The sequence below is a fragment of the Anomaloglossus baeobatrachus genome, chromosome 5 (genome assembly GCF_048569485.1).
Source record: "Anomaloglossus baeobatrachus isolate aAnoBae1 chromosome 5, aAnoBae1.hap1, whole genome shotgun sequence".
NCBI lineage: Eukaryota > Metazoa > Chordata > Amphibia > Anura > Aromobatidae > Anomaloglossus > Anomaloglossus baeobatrachus.
The window spans coordinates 327570664-327585839 of record NC_134357.1 but is presented as its reverse complement, the minus strand read 5'-3'; the positions used below and the strand labels follow the sequence as shown (position 1 = coordinate 327585839).

The 15176-nt window shown below is 40.4% G+C and overlaps 1 protein-coding gene across 1 annotated transcript in view; it reads left to right on the top strand.

Annotated features, from left to right (window-relative positions):
• The first annotated feature begins 15053 nt into the window (after positions 1 to 15053).
• LOC142312758 (uncharacterized) overlaps positions 15054 to 15176 on the top strand; it is a 48789-nt gene continuing 48666 nt past the window's right edge. The window contains exon 1 of the mRNA XM_075351745.1: positions 15054 to 15087. Coding sequence (XP_075207860.1) covers positions 15054 to 15087 — 34 coding nt within the window. The remainder of the gene's footprint in view (positions 15088 to 15176) is intronic.

The following is a 15176-nucleotide window of genomic DNA, read 5'->3' as shown; positions in this document are numbered from 1 at the left end:
ATAGTAATATTACTGCATATCTCAATATTGACAAATGTATTCAGTGGTGTAACTAGAGTCCGATGGGCCCAGGTACAAGATTCGATCCGCCACCCCCCCTTCCCGTTTGGGCAATTGAAGTATTTGAAATCCTGTAAAGACATACGATTTTCCCCCCTAATTCCCCTGATTGTGTAGCAATGAACCCCTGTCTTGTACTAATCTATCCCCATCCTGGGCCACTTCCTGGTAAATATGTTCCCCATCCTGGTGTATGTCTTCATCTTGACTATATGCTGGCACATGTCCCCATCATGGCTCCAGCCTGGTATATACTGTATGTCCCCATCATGGCCCCATGCTGGTGTATGTCCCCATCATGGTATATATATTACCCTATCATGTCCCCATCCTGGAATATATTACCTCATCCTGGTATATGTCCCAAGCCTGGTATATATGGCTCCATTATGGTATATATGGCCTCATGATATCCACATCCTGGTATGTATAGTTTCATCATGTCCCCATCCTGGTTTATATGGCCTCATCATGTCCCAACCTGGTATATCGTCCAATCCTAGAATATGTCCACATCCTGTCCATATCCTGGTATATAACCCCATCCTGATATATGTCCCCATCCTGTTATATAGCTTCTTTATGTCCCCATCCTGGTATATTGCATCACATCATGTCCCCATCCTGGTATATACCATCACATCATATCCCCATCCTGGTATATAGCCTCATCCTGGTAACTATGAACCCCCAGTGCACCGCACATTTAAAAAACAAAACTAAATGATTACACTGACCTAAGAGAGAGAGAATATAAGAATATTACGGTACTCGCTCATCTCTAAGCGAGAAAATCATGCCCATACTGATAAAAAAATAACAAAACTCATACCTACCCAAAATAAAGTTGAGTGGATCAGACAAAAGTTGAATGTGGCCCCGCTCTCCTTGATATAGGTATTTAATACTTCTAATACTGTCTGTTGTTCCTGTGCAGTCTTTGATTTGTTTTTTAACTATATTGGGTGTTTTCTACATAATATTTATGACATTACTACGTATCTTTAAAATTCCATATGTATCTGCCATTACTATTATTTTTTCACTAACTTAGACTTTTATATAATAGTGATGTGGCGCCACCTAGTGGATATTTGTGTGTATTAATTACACAAAAAATAATAATTTATTCAAAAAAATTGTTTAAAAGAACAGAGAGTCCTCAGTGGTTGATACCTTTTAATGGCTAACTGAAAAGATGGTAATAATTGCAAGCTTTCGAGACTACTCAGGTCTCTTCATGGTACCATGCCTGATGAAGAGACCTGAGTAGTCTCGAAAGCTTGCAATTATTACCATCTTTTCAGTTAGCCATTAAAAGGTATCAACCACTGAGGACTCTCTGTTCTTTTAAACAATTTTTTTATCTCTACTGGCTAACACGGTACAAAGATATATTTTACTTGTATCATAATTTATTCAATAAATTGATCGTTTTAATACGTTTTACGGTCTTCTTTGCACTGTTGTATGTAGGTCCAAAAATTCTAATTTGTGTGGGGTTTTTTTTTCTGGGAGAGTCGATTCGCAGTTATTCAACTCAAATTGAATGTCCCTTATGCTCTATGGTCTCTCCAGTCCCTAATAGAATATGTAAAAAATAACAATAACTTATTACTGCCACCAATCTGGTGACCTTTGCACCTTTGATTCGTGTTCATTAAGGTAATATCTTCAGGTCTCGGTCACTAGTGCATGCATTGACGTCATTGGTCTCAACGCGTGCCGCATCCTTTATAGGCGCTTGTGCAGGACCCTCTCAAGCCTAGCAAACCTGGAGAAATTGGCACCGCGACCGAGGCCCGGGGATTTCACTGCTGCCAAAGCCAATCCGAAGATGTGACAGTCAGGTGGGGGTAAGGATTGCAGGGGCTCAAGATGTGAGTAAAAGGTTTTGCTTTTAATTTCTTTACATATTGATGGACCTTTTATGGTTCAGAAATAAGGAAGATAATGACAGAAAATTACATAAATCTGGTGATTTTTTTGAAAAATTTGAATACAATTCTATTTTACTTGATTTTTTTGCTCACCTCTAACCCAAACCATTTTCTATTTATTTATCTATGAAGGTTTGAATTTTATTTTTACCACTCCAATGAAAAAATGACACAAGTTTGATATCACCACAAGGCCCTTTGCGCAAGGTCCAGTTTTTCATGCAGTTTGTTGCCCAAATCTTTATGTTTATTCTTATCCCAGTAGTACGTAGATAGAAATCAGGTATATATCGCGCTAATTCTCAATGGTATATTACTATAATTCCTTTATTGTTCATACAGGTCTATGCGTTTAAGAGATATCCGTCTCCTTCCTCAGGACCTAAGGTATTGTTCCTTTGATGTCCTGAGGAAGGAGACGGATGTCTCTGAAACACTTAGATCTATATGAACAGTAAAGGAATTGTATTAATATACCATTGAGTATCAGCGCGGTATATACCCGATTTCTATCTATGTCCTACTACTTACTCTAAATTTTGGGGCTGCAGCGGATATCATTACTGAGTGTGTGACATAGGGGTTGTGACTCTCTCAATGTGAGAAGGTGAGTGTACCGTGATCATATTGTGTCTCATTTCCCTACCAGGTAAGACCCTGTTGCGCGCTCTCCTTCACAGCATTATTTAATATTCTTATCCCAGCAAAGTCTATGAGAAACCAGAAATGCTGTGCATGTTGCTTCTGTTTCCTTGCAGTTTTTGGTGCAGAATAAAGACGCAGCATGTCAATTGTTGATCTGTTTTTTTCAGCCCTTCCAGCCATTGAATTCACAAAAAATAACACCCCCGAAAAACAATTCCAAAAAATCACCAAAACATTCGAAAAAACCTCATGCTTTTTTTGGTGTGTTTTTTGGCCACAAGGTGCTTTTTTGGTGCAGGAAATTTCTGCAGCATGTGCACATACCCTAATTGTGCTGACTTGAAGAATAAGATTCATGTTGTCAGGTTATTTTTACTAAACAATGAACCCCGTGAAACCGAAACTCTCCCAAAAAATGGTGGAATTGCATTTTTGTCATCATTTTAACCTACCTTGAATATTTTTTCTTGTTTCTCAGTACATTGCATGTTAAAATGAATGGCGTCATTCACCACAACCGCTTTTCCCATGTAAAAGAAGCCCTCGTACACTATAGTGACAGAAAAATAAAAAAGATAGTTGTCGCGGGCGGAGGAGGGGACGCCGCGCTCTCCTACTGCTTGGGTCCGGCTGCCGCTGCGGCTGCGGCCTGCTGCTGCTCGGTGGCTCGAGCGATGGGCCGGATCCCGGGGACTCTAGCGGCGCTCCTCGTCTGTGAGTGAAAGGGGTTTGGTTGTGGGGATTGTTTATTGTCCGTGACGCCACCCACGGTTGTGGTGATTATGTGGACACCACCGCTGCTCTGGCTGGGGATCCTGGGAGTGGTGGTATGGAGCAGCCAGTTGTTGAATTGCCCCTCCATGGGTAGGGGATTGGTGGTCCCGGGGCCCAGTGATGGGGTTGGTTTCTGTGGACAGGCGGGTTATGGGGCCTGTGGAGGTGCAGGGGCGCAGGGGCAGCGCTGTGCCGCACGGCACGGAGGTACTCACTCAGCCAGTAAACACGACACAGTTCTCGGTAAACAAACGGCTGGTTGGACGGGTCCCTCGGACGGTTACGGTGCAGATGTTCCCTGCAGTTGACGGTGACGGTCTCTTCCCTGCACCTATGTGTAGTCTGTTGGTAGCGATGGATTCCCACCGGTAACCCGCTCCCCAGCTTGGATATGAGCCGGAGGAGCCCCTCTCTTGCCCGCAGGCGCTGGCCCTGGGAAACTGGTGCCTTGGCGGTGGCGGTGTCTCCCCTTCACGGTCGGACTGTTGCCTTCAAACGGGACTTGGTTGTTGGGAGACAGAGGTCCCCTTCACTGACGGATTTGGCAAATTATGGCGACTCCTAGCCTTGCCGGGATCCGAAAGGCCCCTGCCCTGGTGCTGACTGTTCTTTGTATACCGCTCCGGTACCGCCGGGTCACCACCCGTCCACGGTCCTTTCGGCAACCTCCGAGCAATCTCTCCTGCAGACGGTCACCGCCGTCTGTCAACCTTGCTGCCTCAGTCCGGGGCACACACCCGGACCAACTTCAGGCTTCTTGCTGTCACTTTTCTCTTGTCACTTCCACTACTGTCACTTGCTCCTTTACCACTTCCTTCTACTCTCAACCCTTCACTAGACTCAACTGCTTACTCCTCGCTCAAGCTCTGCCTGAGCTAAACTGCCTGGTTTTCCCGCCTCCAGGGCTGTGAACTCCTCGGTGGGTGGAGCCAACCTCCTGGCCCACCCCCTGGTGTGGACACCAGCCCCTGGAGGAAGGCAACAAGGATTTTAGTTTTGACCTCGGTGTACCTGCAGGGAATGTGGGGTGCATGTGGTGTTGTGACCTGTGACCCCTGGCTTGCCCAGGGCGTCACATATTACTCTTGGAAAAAGTTATTAAATAAGACAAAATAAGGTTAATATGTGCACCAAGTCCTGTCTCTGACACAACTCATGGGATGGTATAAGGAAGAGAGAAATACAGTGGGAACGGAAAGTATTCACACCCCTTTACATTTTTCACTCTTTGTTTCATTTCAGTCATTTGGTAAATTCAAAAAAGTTCATTTTTTTCTCAATAATGTACACTATGCACCGCATCTTGTCAAAAAAACAGAAATGTAGACATTTTTTAAAATTTATTAAACAAGAAAAACTGAAATATCATATGGTCATAAGTATTCAGACCCTTTGCTCAGTATTGAGTATACGCTCCCTTTTGAGCTAGTACAGCCATGAGTCTTCTTGGGAATGATGCAACAAGTTTTTCACACCTGGATTTGGGGACTCTCTGCCATTCTTCCTTGCAGATCCTCTCTAGTTCCATCAGGTTGGATGGTGAATGTTGGTGGACAGCCATTTTCAGGTATCTCCAGAGATGCTCATTTTGGTTTGGGTTTAGGTCAGGGCTCTGGCTGGGCCAGTCAAGAATGGTCACAGAGTTGTTCTGAAGCCACTCCTTTGTTATTTTAGCTGTGTGCTTAGGGTCATTGTCTTGTTGGAAGTTGAACCTTTGGCCATGTCTGAGGTCCAGAGCACTCTGGAAGAGGTTTTCTTCCAGGATATCTCTGTACTTGGCCGCATTCATCTTTCCTTCTATTGCAACCAGTCATCCTGTCCCTGCAGCTGAAAAACACCCCCACAGCATGATGCTGACACCACCATGTTTCACTGTTGGGATTGTATTGGGCAAGTGATGAGCAGTGCCTGGTTTTCTCCACATACACAGCTTAAAATTATCACCAAAAAGTTTTGTCTTCATCTCATCAGACCAAAGAATCTTATTTCTCATAGTCTGGGAGTCCTTCATGTGTTTTTTGCAAACTCTGTGCAGGCTTTCATATGTCTTGCACTGAGAAGTGGCTTCCGTCAGGCCACTCTACTATAAAGGCTCGACTGGTGGAGGGCTGCAATTGACTTTGTAGAATTTTCTCCCATCTCCCTACTGCATCTCTGTAGCTCAGCCACAGTGATCTTGGGGTTCTTCTTCCCCTCTCTCACCAAGGCTCTTCTTCCATGATTGCTCAGTTTGGCTGGATGGCCAGGTCTAAGAAGAGTTCTGGTGGTCCCAAACGTTTTCCATTTAAGGATTATGGAGGCCACTGTGCTCTTTGGAGCCTTGAGTACTGCAGAAATTATTTTGTAAGCTTGGCCAGATCTGTGCCTTGCCACAAGTCTGTCTCTGAGCTCCTTGGGCTGTTCCTTTGACCTCATGGTTCTCATTTGGTCTGATATGCACTGTGAGGTCTTATATAGACAGGTGTGTGCCTTTCCAAATCAAGTCCTATCACTTTAATTAAACACAGCTGAACTCCAATGAAGGAGTAAAACCATCTCAAGGAGGATCACAAGGAAATTAACAGCATGTGACTTAAATATGAGTGTGTAATAAAAGGGTCTGAATACTTATGACCATGTGATTTTTCAGTTTTTCTTGTTTAATAAATTTGCAAATTTCTACATTTCTGTTTTTTCTGTCAAGATGGGGGGTGCAGAGTGTACATTACTAAGAAAAAAATGAACTTTTTTGAATTTACCAAATGGCTACAATGAAGCAAAGAGTGAACAATTTTAGAGAGTCTGAATACTTTCCATACCCACTGTATATCGGTATGCACACGTTTTATATCTGATGCAGAAAAATCAGTGGAAAATACTTAAGTCTTTTCAAGAAAATCGCTGCTTAACCCCTTCACCCCCAGCCTGTTTTCAAATTCCTATCCGGGCCAATTTTTCAATTCTGACCAGTGTCACTTTATGACGTTATAACTCTGGAATGCTTCAATGGATCTGAGAATGTTTTTTCATGACATCTTGTACTTCATGACAGGAAAACAGGATCATATTTTTTGTATGTATTTGTGAAAATATCTGAAATTTGCTGAAAATTTAGAAAACTTTGCAATTTTCAAACTTTTAAATTTTTTGGCCATTAAATCAGAGGTATGAACACAAAATAGTGAATAAATAACATTTCTCACATGTCTACTTTACATCAGCGCAATTTTTGAAACATATTTTTTTGTTAGGAAGTTAGAAGGGGTCAAAGTTTATCAGCAATTTCTAATATTTCCAACAGGATTTGCTAAACCGTTTTTTTAGGAACCACATCACATTTGAAGTGACTGAGAGGCATAGGTGACAGAAAATACCCAAAATGACACCATTTTAAAAACTGCACCCCTCATACTACTCAACACCACATCCAAGACGTTTTAGATGCTTCAAAGGAACTATTGAAGTTAAAGATAAAAATTAAAATTTTACTTTTTCCTACAAAAATCTTACTTTAGCCCCAAATTTTGGATTTTCACAAGGGTAACAAGAGAAAATGCAATATACAATTTGTTGCACAATTCCTCCCTCGTACATCGATACCCCATATGTGGTGTAACTTTACTGTTTGGGAGCACGGCAGGACTTGGAAGGGAAGGAGCACTATTTGAATTTTAGAGCGCAAAATGATTTGGATGCCATGTCACATTGAAGAGCCCCTGATGGGCCCAAATAGTGGAGCTCCCCCACAAGTGACCCCATTTTGGAAACTAGACCACTGAAAGAATTTATCTAGATATTTGGTGAGCATCTTGATTTCCTAGGTGCCTTATGGAATTTTATAAAATTGAGCCATGAAAATAAAAAAATACATTTTTACTACAAAAAATGTTGCTTTAACCACAAATCTTTCATTTTCACAAGGATAACAGGAGAAAATGCACCATACAATTTGTTGAGCAATTTCTCCTAAGTATGTCAGTACTCCATATGTGGTTGAAAATTACTTTCAGGCACAGTAGAAAGTGGAGAAGAGAAAGTGTGCCATATTTGAGTTCAGATTTGGGATACAATGAGATGCCTAAACAGTGGAAACACCCTAAAAGTCAATTCATTTTAGAAATATTTTTTGCCTGTTGTCTTGATGAAGGGAGCTCCTGAAACGCGTTGACCTCTGCATAAAGAATAAAGACATAAATTAACAATACCTTCCAATGTGGTGATAGTGCGGCTGAATACCCGGTTCTTCTTCTACATCTAATATACTCTTCTCAGGGCTGCAGCTGTTAGCCTATATAATTTGCCTGTTATAGGGGTTGTGACTGTCACAACCTCAGTAGGTGAGTAGTTCACTTCTACTTTCCTAATATTTATTGTGGTAAGACCCCTCTAGAGTTCCTGCCCCATCTTATTCAGATTGAGGTCTGTTTTGACACGTGGTAAGGTTTTAATACTAGAAAGTCTTAGGTACCACTCTGATTTGGGTACACCTTGTCGCAGTGGGATGGCTTTACAATTTTTGATTAAAAATAGTGTTTACTAACTTCCCTTTGTTTATTTATATGTACAATGCTTTTATTTAGTTACAGCAGGGTATATGTCCATATTATTTTCATCTTGGGTTTTCTTTATCTTATGGCCAGTGTGAACATGCGTTTATATGTTGCATGTATACAGACTCATTCTCTGGCTCATTTCTTTTGTTTCTTTGTAGTCTCTTATACTCAGTACGAATAAGGTGTGGTTCCCTTTTCACTGAGCTGGGCATTTTATTTATAATGCTCCCCAAGGCTGTGTGTCCATAGTTGGGACCCAGTCACTCTATGCCCTTATTCAGATTGAGGTCTGTTTTGACAATTCAACACAATGGGCAGCACTTTGAGCACATCCTTTAGTGGGTTACTGTCATTGCTCCATGTCACAAACGTGTCAATAACTCAATAATGAATAAAGCTACATTAAAAATGAGCATACCATTGTTTTTCTTGTGCAATTCTCTATGTGTTTGATGTGTCATATGACCCCTGTCCCATTAAAAAAAAGTAAAGTTGGATTCAAAATGGCAGCTTTGCAGATGACCGCCATGGGCATCACCCGACCTCAAATATTTTACCCCTCCCATGTACTAATATGCCACAAACGGTAAGGTGATATCAGCAACAACTTCCATTTTATCAGGGTGTATCCATACTTATGGCCCACCCTGTATATGGGGGCTGCATTCTATTATATGGAGCGGCATACTACTCTAAGGGTCTGCATAATACTATATTCAGCTGCATAATACTATATGGTACTGCATAATACTATATGGGGGCTGCATAATGCTATATGGGACTGAATAATACTATATGGAGGAATATGGGGAGTGTATAATAATAAATGTATCTAGGTATTTGAAGGCCGTTATACTTTATGCCAGCATATATACAGTGTGAAGGTTTTTGTGGGGTCCGTCATACTGTGCGGAGGGCTGTGTAGGGGCCATTATACGACTTGGAGGGTAGTATGGGCCATTATACTGCATGAAGGGCTGTGTGAGGGTCACAGTTGGGAATTTTACTATGTCAGGGTAATCATTCCTTGCTGGGGTAGTTGAAGGGGGGGTACAGTAGGGTCATCATACTGTGCATGTGGAGAGTACTGTAGAGAAATTTACTGTGGGGGATCATATAGTGTTTGTGGGGCACTTTTGTTTCCATCATACTTTATGGCTACAATGAAAGAGGAAACTAGGGACTTCAATATGAGGAAAATTACGATACTTTGTTAGGGCTGCAAAGTTGTGAAATATGCTCTTCTGTGAACCAACTGAATATTATTATTTTGGGGGTGAGCGAGGGAGGGGTCCAATGAGAAATTCTGCAATGGGGCCCAATGATTTATCTGTACACCCTGGCTACAGATTTGAAAAAAAAAAAAAAAACGCTTTAATGCTTCAATTCTGCAAGAAAAAAATAAGCAGAATGTGCATGAGATTTCAAGAATCCCATTCATTTTGGTGGTACTATAAAATGCAGCAAAACCGCATTTAAAGCGCAACATGTGAACAAGCTCTACAATGCTTGCAAATATTCAATGCCATTCATTTAGCACACTTTTTCCCTTTTCGCCAGTTTGTAACTTAATGTACACTACAGTTCAAAAGTTTGGGGTCACCTCGACAATTTTGTCTTTTCCATGAAAAATCATAGTTTTATTTACCAAATGAGTTGCATAATGAATAGAAAATATAGTCCAGACATTGACAAGGTTAGAAACAATGATTTTTACTTGAAATAATAATTTTCTCCTTCACACTTTGCTTTCATCACAGAATGCTCCTTTGCAGCAATTCCAGCTTTGCAGACCTTTGGCATTTTAGCTGTTAATTTGCTGTGGTAATCTGGAGATATTTCACCCCATGCATCCCCCCTCCCACAAGTTGGATTGGCTTGATACGCACTTTTTGCGAACCATACAGTCAAGCTGCTCCTACAACAGCTCAATAGGGTTGAGATCTGGTGACTGGGCTGACCACTCCATTACAGATAGAATACCTGCTGCCTGCTTCTTCCCTAAATGGTTCATGCATAATTTAGAGGTGTGCTTTGGGTCATTGTCCTGTTGTAGGATGAAATTGGCTCCAATCAAGCACTGTCTACAGTGTATGGCATGGCGTTGCAAAATGGAGTGATAGCCTTCCTTATTCAAAATCCCTTTTACATTGTACAAATCACCCACTTTACCACGACCAAAGCAATCCCAGACCATCATATTACCTCCACCATGCTTGACAGATGGTGTCAGGCACTCTTCCAGCATCTGTTCAGTTGTTCTGTGTCTCACAAATGTTCTTCTGTGTGATTCAAACACCTCCAACTTCGATTCGTCTGTCCATAACACGTTTTTTCTAATCTTCCTCTGTCCAATGTCTGTGTTGTTTTGCCCATATTTATATTTTCCTTTTATTAGCCAGTCTCAGAAATGGCTTTTTCTTTGCCACTCTGCCCTGAAGACCAGCATCCCGGAGTCACCTCTTCACTGTAGATGTTGACACTGGTGTTTTGCGGGTGCTATTTAATGAAGCTGCCAATTGAGGACCTGTGAGGCAGCGATTTCTCAAACTAGAGACTCTAATGTGCTAGTCTTGTTGCTCAGTTGTGCAGCGGGGCCTCACACTTTTTTTCTACTCTGATTAGAGCCTGTTTGTGCTCTCCTCTGAAGGAAGTAGGACACACCGTTGTAGGAAATCTTCAGTTTCTTGGCAATTTCGCGCATGGAATATCCTTATTTTCTAAGAACAAGAATAGACTGTCAAGTTTCACATGAAAGTTCTCTTTTTCTGGCCATTTTGAGAGTTTAATGGAACCAATAAATGTAACCATCTAGATTCTCAACTAGCTCAAAGGAAGGTCAGTTTTATAGCTTCTCTAATCAGCAAAACTGTTTTCAGCTGTGCTAACATACTTGCACAAGGGTTTTCAAGGGATTTCTAAACATCTATTAGCCTAACACAGTTAGCAAACACAATGTACCATTAGAACACTGGACTGGTGGTTCTTGGAAATGGGCCTCTATACACCTATTTAGATATTTCATTAAATACCAGACGTTTGCACTAGAAAAGTCATTTACCACATTAACAATGTATAGAGTATATTTCTGTTTAATTTAATGTTAGCTTCATTGAAAAACAATGTTTTTTTCTTTCAAAAATAAGGAAATACCTAAAGGCCCAGTCACACACAACGACTTACCAGCGATCCCGACAACGATACGACCTAATAAGGATCGCTGGTAAGTCGCTGGGAGGTCACTGGTGAGAAGTCACACAGTCAGACCTTACTAACGATGCAGTAACGATACAGGTCACAGTAGCGACCTGTATAACAATCTCGGCAGTCATTGGGACCCTGTCACACAGTGTCAAATACAGCGATGCGTCCTGCCCAGCAGGACATCGCCTTTGAAAAAATGGTCCAGACCACTCGGCAACGACTAGTGATCGCCCAGCAGGGGCCTGATCGCTGGTAGGTATCACACATAATAAGATCGCTGGCAAGATCGTTACTGCGTCACAGAAACTGTGACTCAGCAACCAACTCGTTAGCGATCTCGTTGTGTGTGACGGGGCCTTTAGTGACCCTAAATATTTGAACTGTAGTGTACATAAGAATTAAGAGCACAATCATCAAATCTTCCTGAAAAAGTAAACAGGGAGGTAAAGTTATTGAATAAAGGATAGTAAATATGACAAAATCAATTCCTCCATTTAGGTCAAGTGACTTGGTTTAATCTACCAAAGTCCACAAAGAAGAGTGGTTCTGTACCTAGGACAAAGGCAGACTAATTGTTGTAATCTTATAAAGTCCCTTTTTTTTTGGCTTTGAATTGCTGGGGTCCTGGGTTCCAAAATTGTAGGAGAGAAGTAACATTGCATGTCCACTATTCAATGAAATTGTGCTTTGTGCACTCTGCGGTGATACAAGGTTTGCCAGAGGAACAGCTGTCTGTACCGGCTCTATCTCCTCGCCAATAATTTGAGCATCTCCTGCCATGTCCTCAAATATGGAAAATAGTCTAAAACGTTCCAAAGACACTGGCTCATACGAACTTTCCAGAAGTTGCCCACAGCTATTTAACTTGGAGATTGTACAAAAAAGAATGTACTTATCAAGAATTCTGGGACATTTCCTTGATTGAGGCAGGTTGGTGAGTATATAAGGGGGAAGCAAACCAGCATTAAACTTACAGCTCTATTTTATCCATTCAGGTACCACATATTGGTTACAGACATATATATATATATATATATATATATATATATATATATATACATACATATACAGTTATTTCCTATTTATGCTATAGTTTTATAGATGATAAGGAACTGAATTGTTATTGTGTAATATATTTTGCCTTTATTTTTACTATATTATTTATTGTGATATATTCTTTTAAGTGTTTTCCAGCGAAGAAGATACTGCACGTTCATCCTGAAAAAGGTGACATTAAATTATTTAAGTATTATTTAGAAATTTCAGCCAAAAGGACAATAGGTGGCTTCTATTAAATGAGATATATTATAAGAAAATTCCATTTTAATTAAACAATTTTTATTTTCAGAAATATATTTGTATTACATGTAATTTTTCCTTGGGTTACTAAAGCATTACAATGGTGAAATGCTTCCTATTTGCTGTTGCTTTACTGTGTAGACTGAGACAGATAAGCCTCTAATAATTATCATGATAGAAAGGGCAAGTACATAAAATCTGAGTTGTGTTAGGTTTAGTAATCCCATTTTCAGATATTGTATAGTACAATTCTTAGTAAAATGGGGTCTTCTGTTTTCATCTGTGGAGCAGAGTGAGAAATGGTCACATAGAGCATCTCTTCAGCTCGAAGAACTATCCGGTATTACACAAACAACCCATCGATATGAATGGGGCCTCTGAATACTTAGGCCCCAATTCATGAGAATGATTTAGCCAGAAAACAGTTTAAATGCTGTAAAATGTTTGCACAATACAGAGTTGTACAAAACGTTTAGGACTTTCAGTGTTTTCATGCAAGTTTTGGGCTGCACTGCCCATAGGGGTGAAGCAAGGGCCGGGCAAGGCAAATCCATTAAAAGTGGTGACCTTCCTCACATCCAGCATAGGATTGTGGGTAACAATTCTGTTGAGGCATTTGCCATTAATAGTAATTTAATAAGTGACGTGCACCTTTTACTGAATTTGTCTTATTCCTGCATGTCAATCCTTAAAACCAGCCCCATCATCAAAGACACAATAGCTCTTCTCCAGAAATAAGGAACATTTTGAAACTAAACTAAAAACTTGGCCCAATTTTACGCAAATTTACAAATGATGATGTAGAAAATTTGGTCTGTATGGTGAAGTAGTAAAAATGTTTATGAAGATTTGATACTCTGACTTTTAGATACTCCCAAACATACCAAATGTATTCAGAGGCATGCAACCCTTAATATACACATATAAGTAAATGTGATAGAAATGACTCCAGCCATATTCTTTCATAGACTATTTCTATCCGCCCTGTACACGGCATAGCACATATACCGGTTTGCCGGCAGGGAGTTTCCCTTTATTACGTACCTTTGATCATTTTATACAATGCCATAATACAACCTTAATATTTCACTGCCCTTTGTACTGTAATGTAGCATATGCTGTCATTATTTTTCTTCTTCCATATTGATTACTGGGTTGATTAGCGGATCCTACCTCGCTATGGTATCAGGAAATGTTAGATTTCTACCTCTGATTTATTTTATGCACTTTCACTTTTTATCTTTTTTTAAGTTCTGTTCTGTCTCTCGTCAACACAAAATGAACTTGGTGTGGACCGTTCTCTTGTTGGCAGCCGCCACAGGGTCCGTCTATTCGCAGGCATGTGTGTCATATTCTGGGATGGCACAACGTAAGCAGAATTTGCATTATCTCTTCCATGCATACTCGTATGTGCTGTAATTAATTAGTTCATTTTAACTATAGTATTTATATAGATAATTATAACTAAATGCATAATGCAAATACATTTCATACTTTTCTGCATTTATCAAAAAAACACTATAATTTAGGGCAAAATTTGTACACCTTGTGCCTGATCCATCTGCTGCAGATCTTACAGAATGTGGTGCAGGCTTTGCATCTATGATGTATACATGTCTGACCGTACAGGTATATGGTCTGATCATACCACAGCTCCTGAGCAGGGGAAGACACAAAAGAGTATTACATTACAGCACAGGATCACAGCTGATTCTTTGTGTGAGGTAAAACATTTCCCTGCTTGTTTTTTAAAAAAAATTGCTATACCTCAAAGAATGAATAATTTGTGATCCTGTTTTGCAATGTCTGTATATGCTTTTGCCTCCTCCTCTGCCCAGGATATGTGGAATGATCAGACCATGTGCCTGTACGGTCAGACACGGCCATTACACAGTACACAGCAGGGCACATATATAAGATTATCTCAGCACATAAAAACATTTTTTTTAACACATCCAGTTGTAGACCTTATTATTATTCCAAGATCTATTGATTAAAATTAACTTTTAATACTGATTTTCTGAGACACAATGATGTCAGATGATCTCATCCATTAATTATATAAGCTCAGACTTCCTATATTTTAAAAAAAAACCAAAAAAAAACGCACTACCAGACCTACACTATTCATCACTAGTCGTCAGCTATGATCATTATTGGAAATCTCTGACCCAACATTATAAAATTTACAGTCAATGCTACATCAGTGACCTCAAAGTATAGAAATCTCAGCACAGGGTCACAGGGGGTTAAAGAGAAGCTGTCAGCATGATTTTGTAATGTAAAAGTAGAGACACTTTTTTGTTTTTCTATAATAACAATTTGAAGTTTTCTGCTATTTTCTGATTTTGAGAGCATAAGGACCAGACGGCGCACTGGGTCTTCTCCTCCCTGTCTATGATTCCCCTGAACCTACGCTGGCCTCCGGTCTGTAAATGACCTGCCTACTCTGTATGAAGTCTCAGTAGTCACAGGTCATTCACAGAACAAAGGCAGGCGGAGGGGCTGGGGAATCACAGATAGGGAGCAGAAGATCCAGTGCACAGTTCGGCCCCTGTACACCGAAATCTAATTAGCAGAAAACTTCAAATGGTGATTAATGAAGAACTACAAAGTGGATTTCTGCACCAAAGGTATCAATTAAATCAGAATTTCAGCTGTCTTTAGTTTGCATTACCAAATCTTGCTTGGTCCAGCTCTGAAATCTTTTTAGCAATAACTG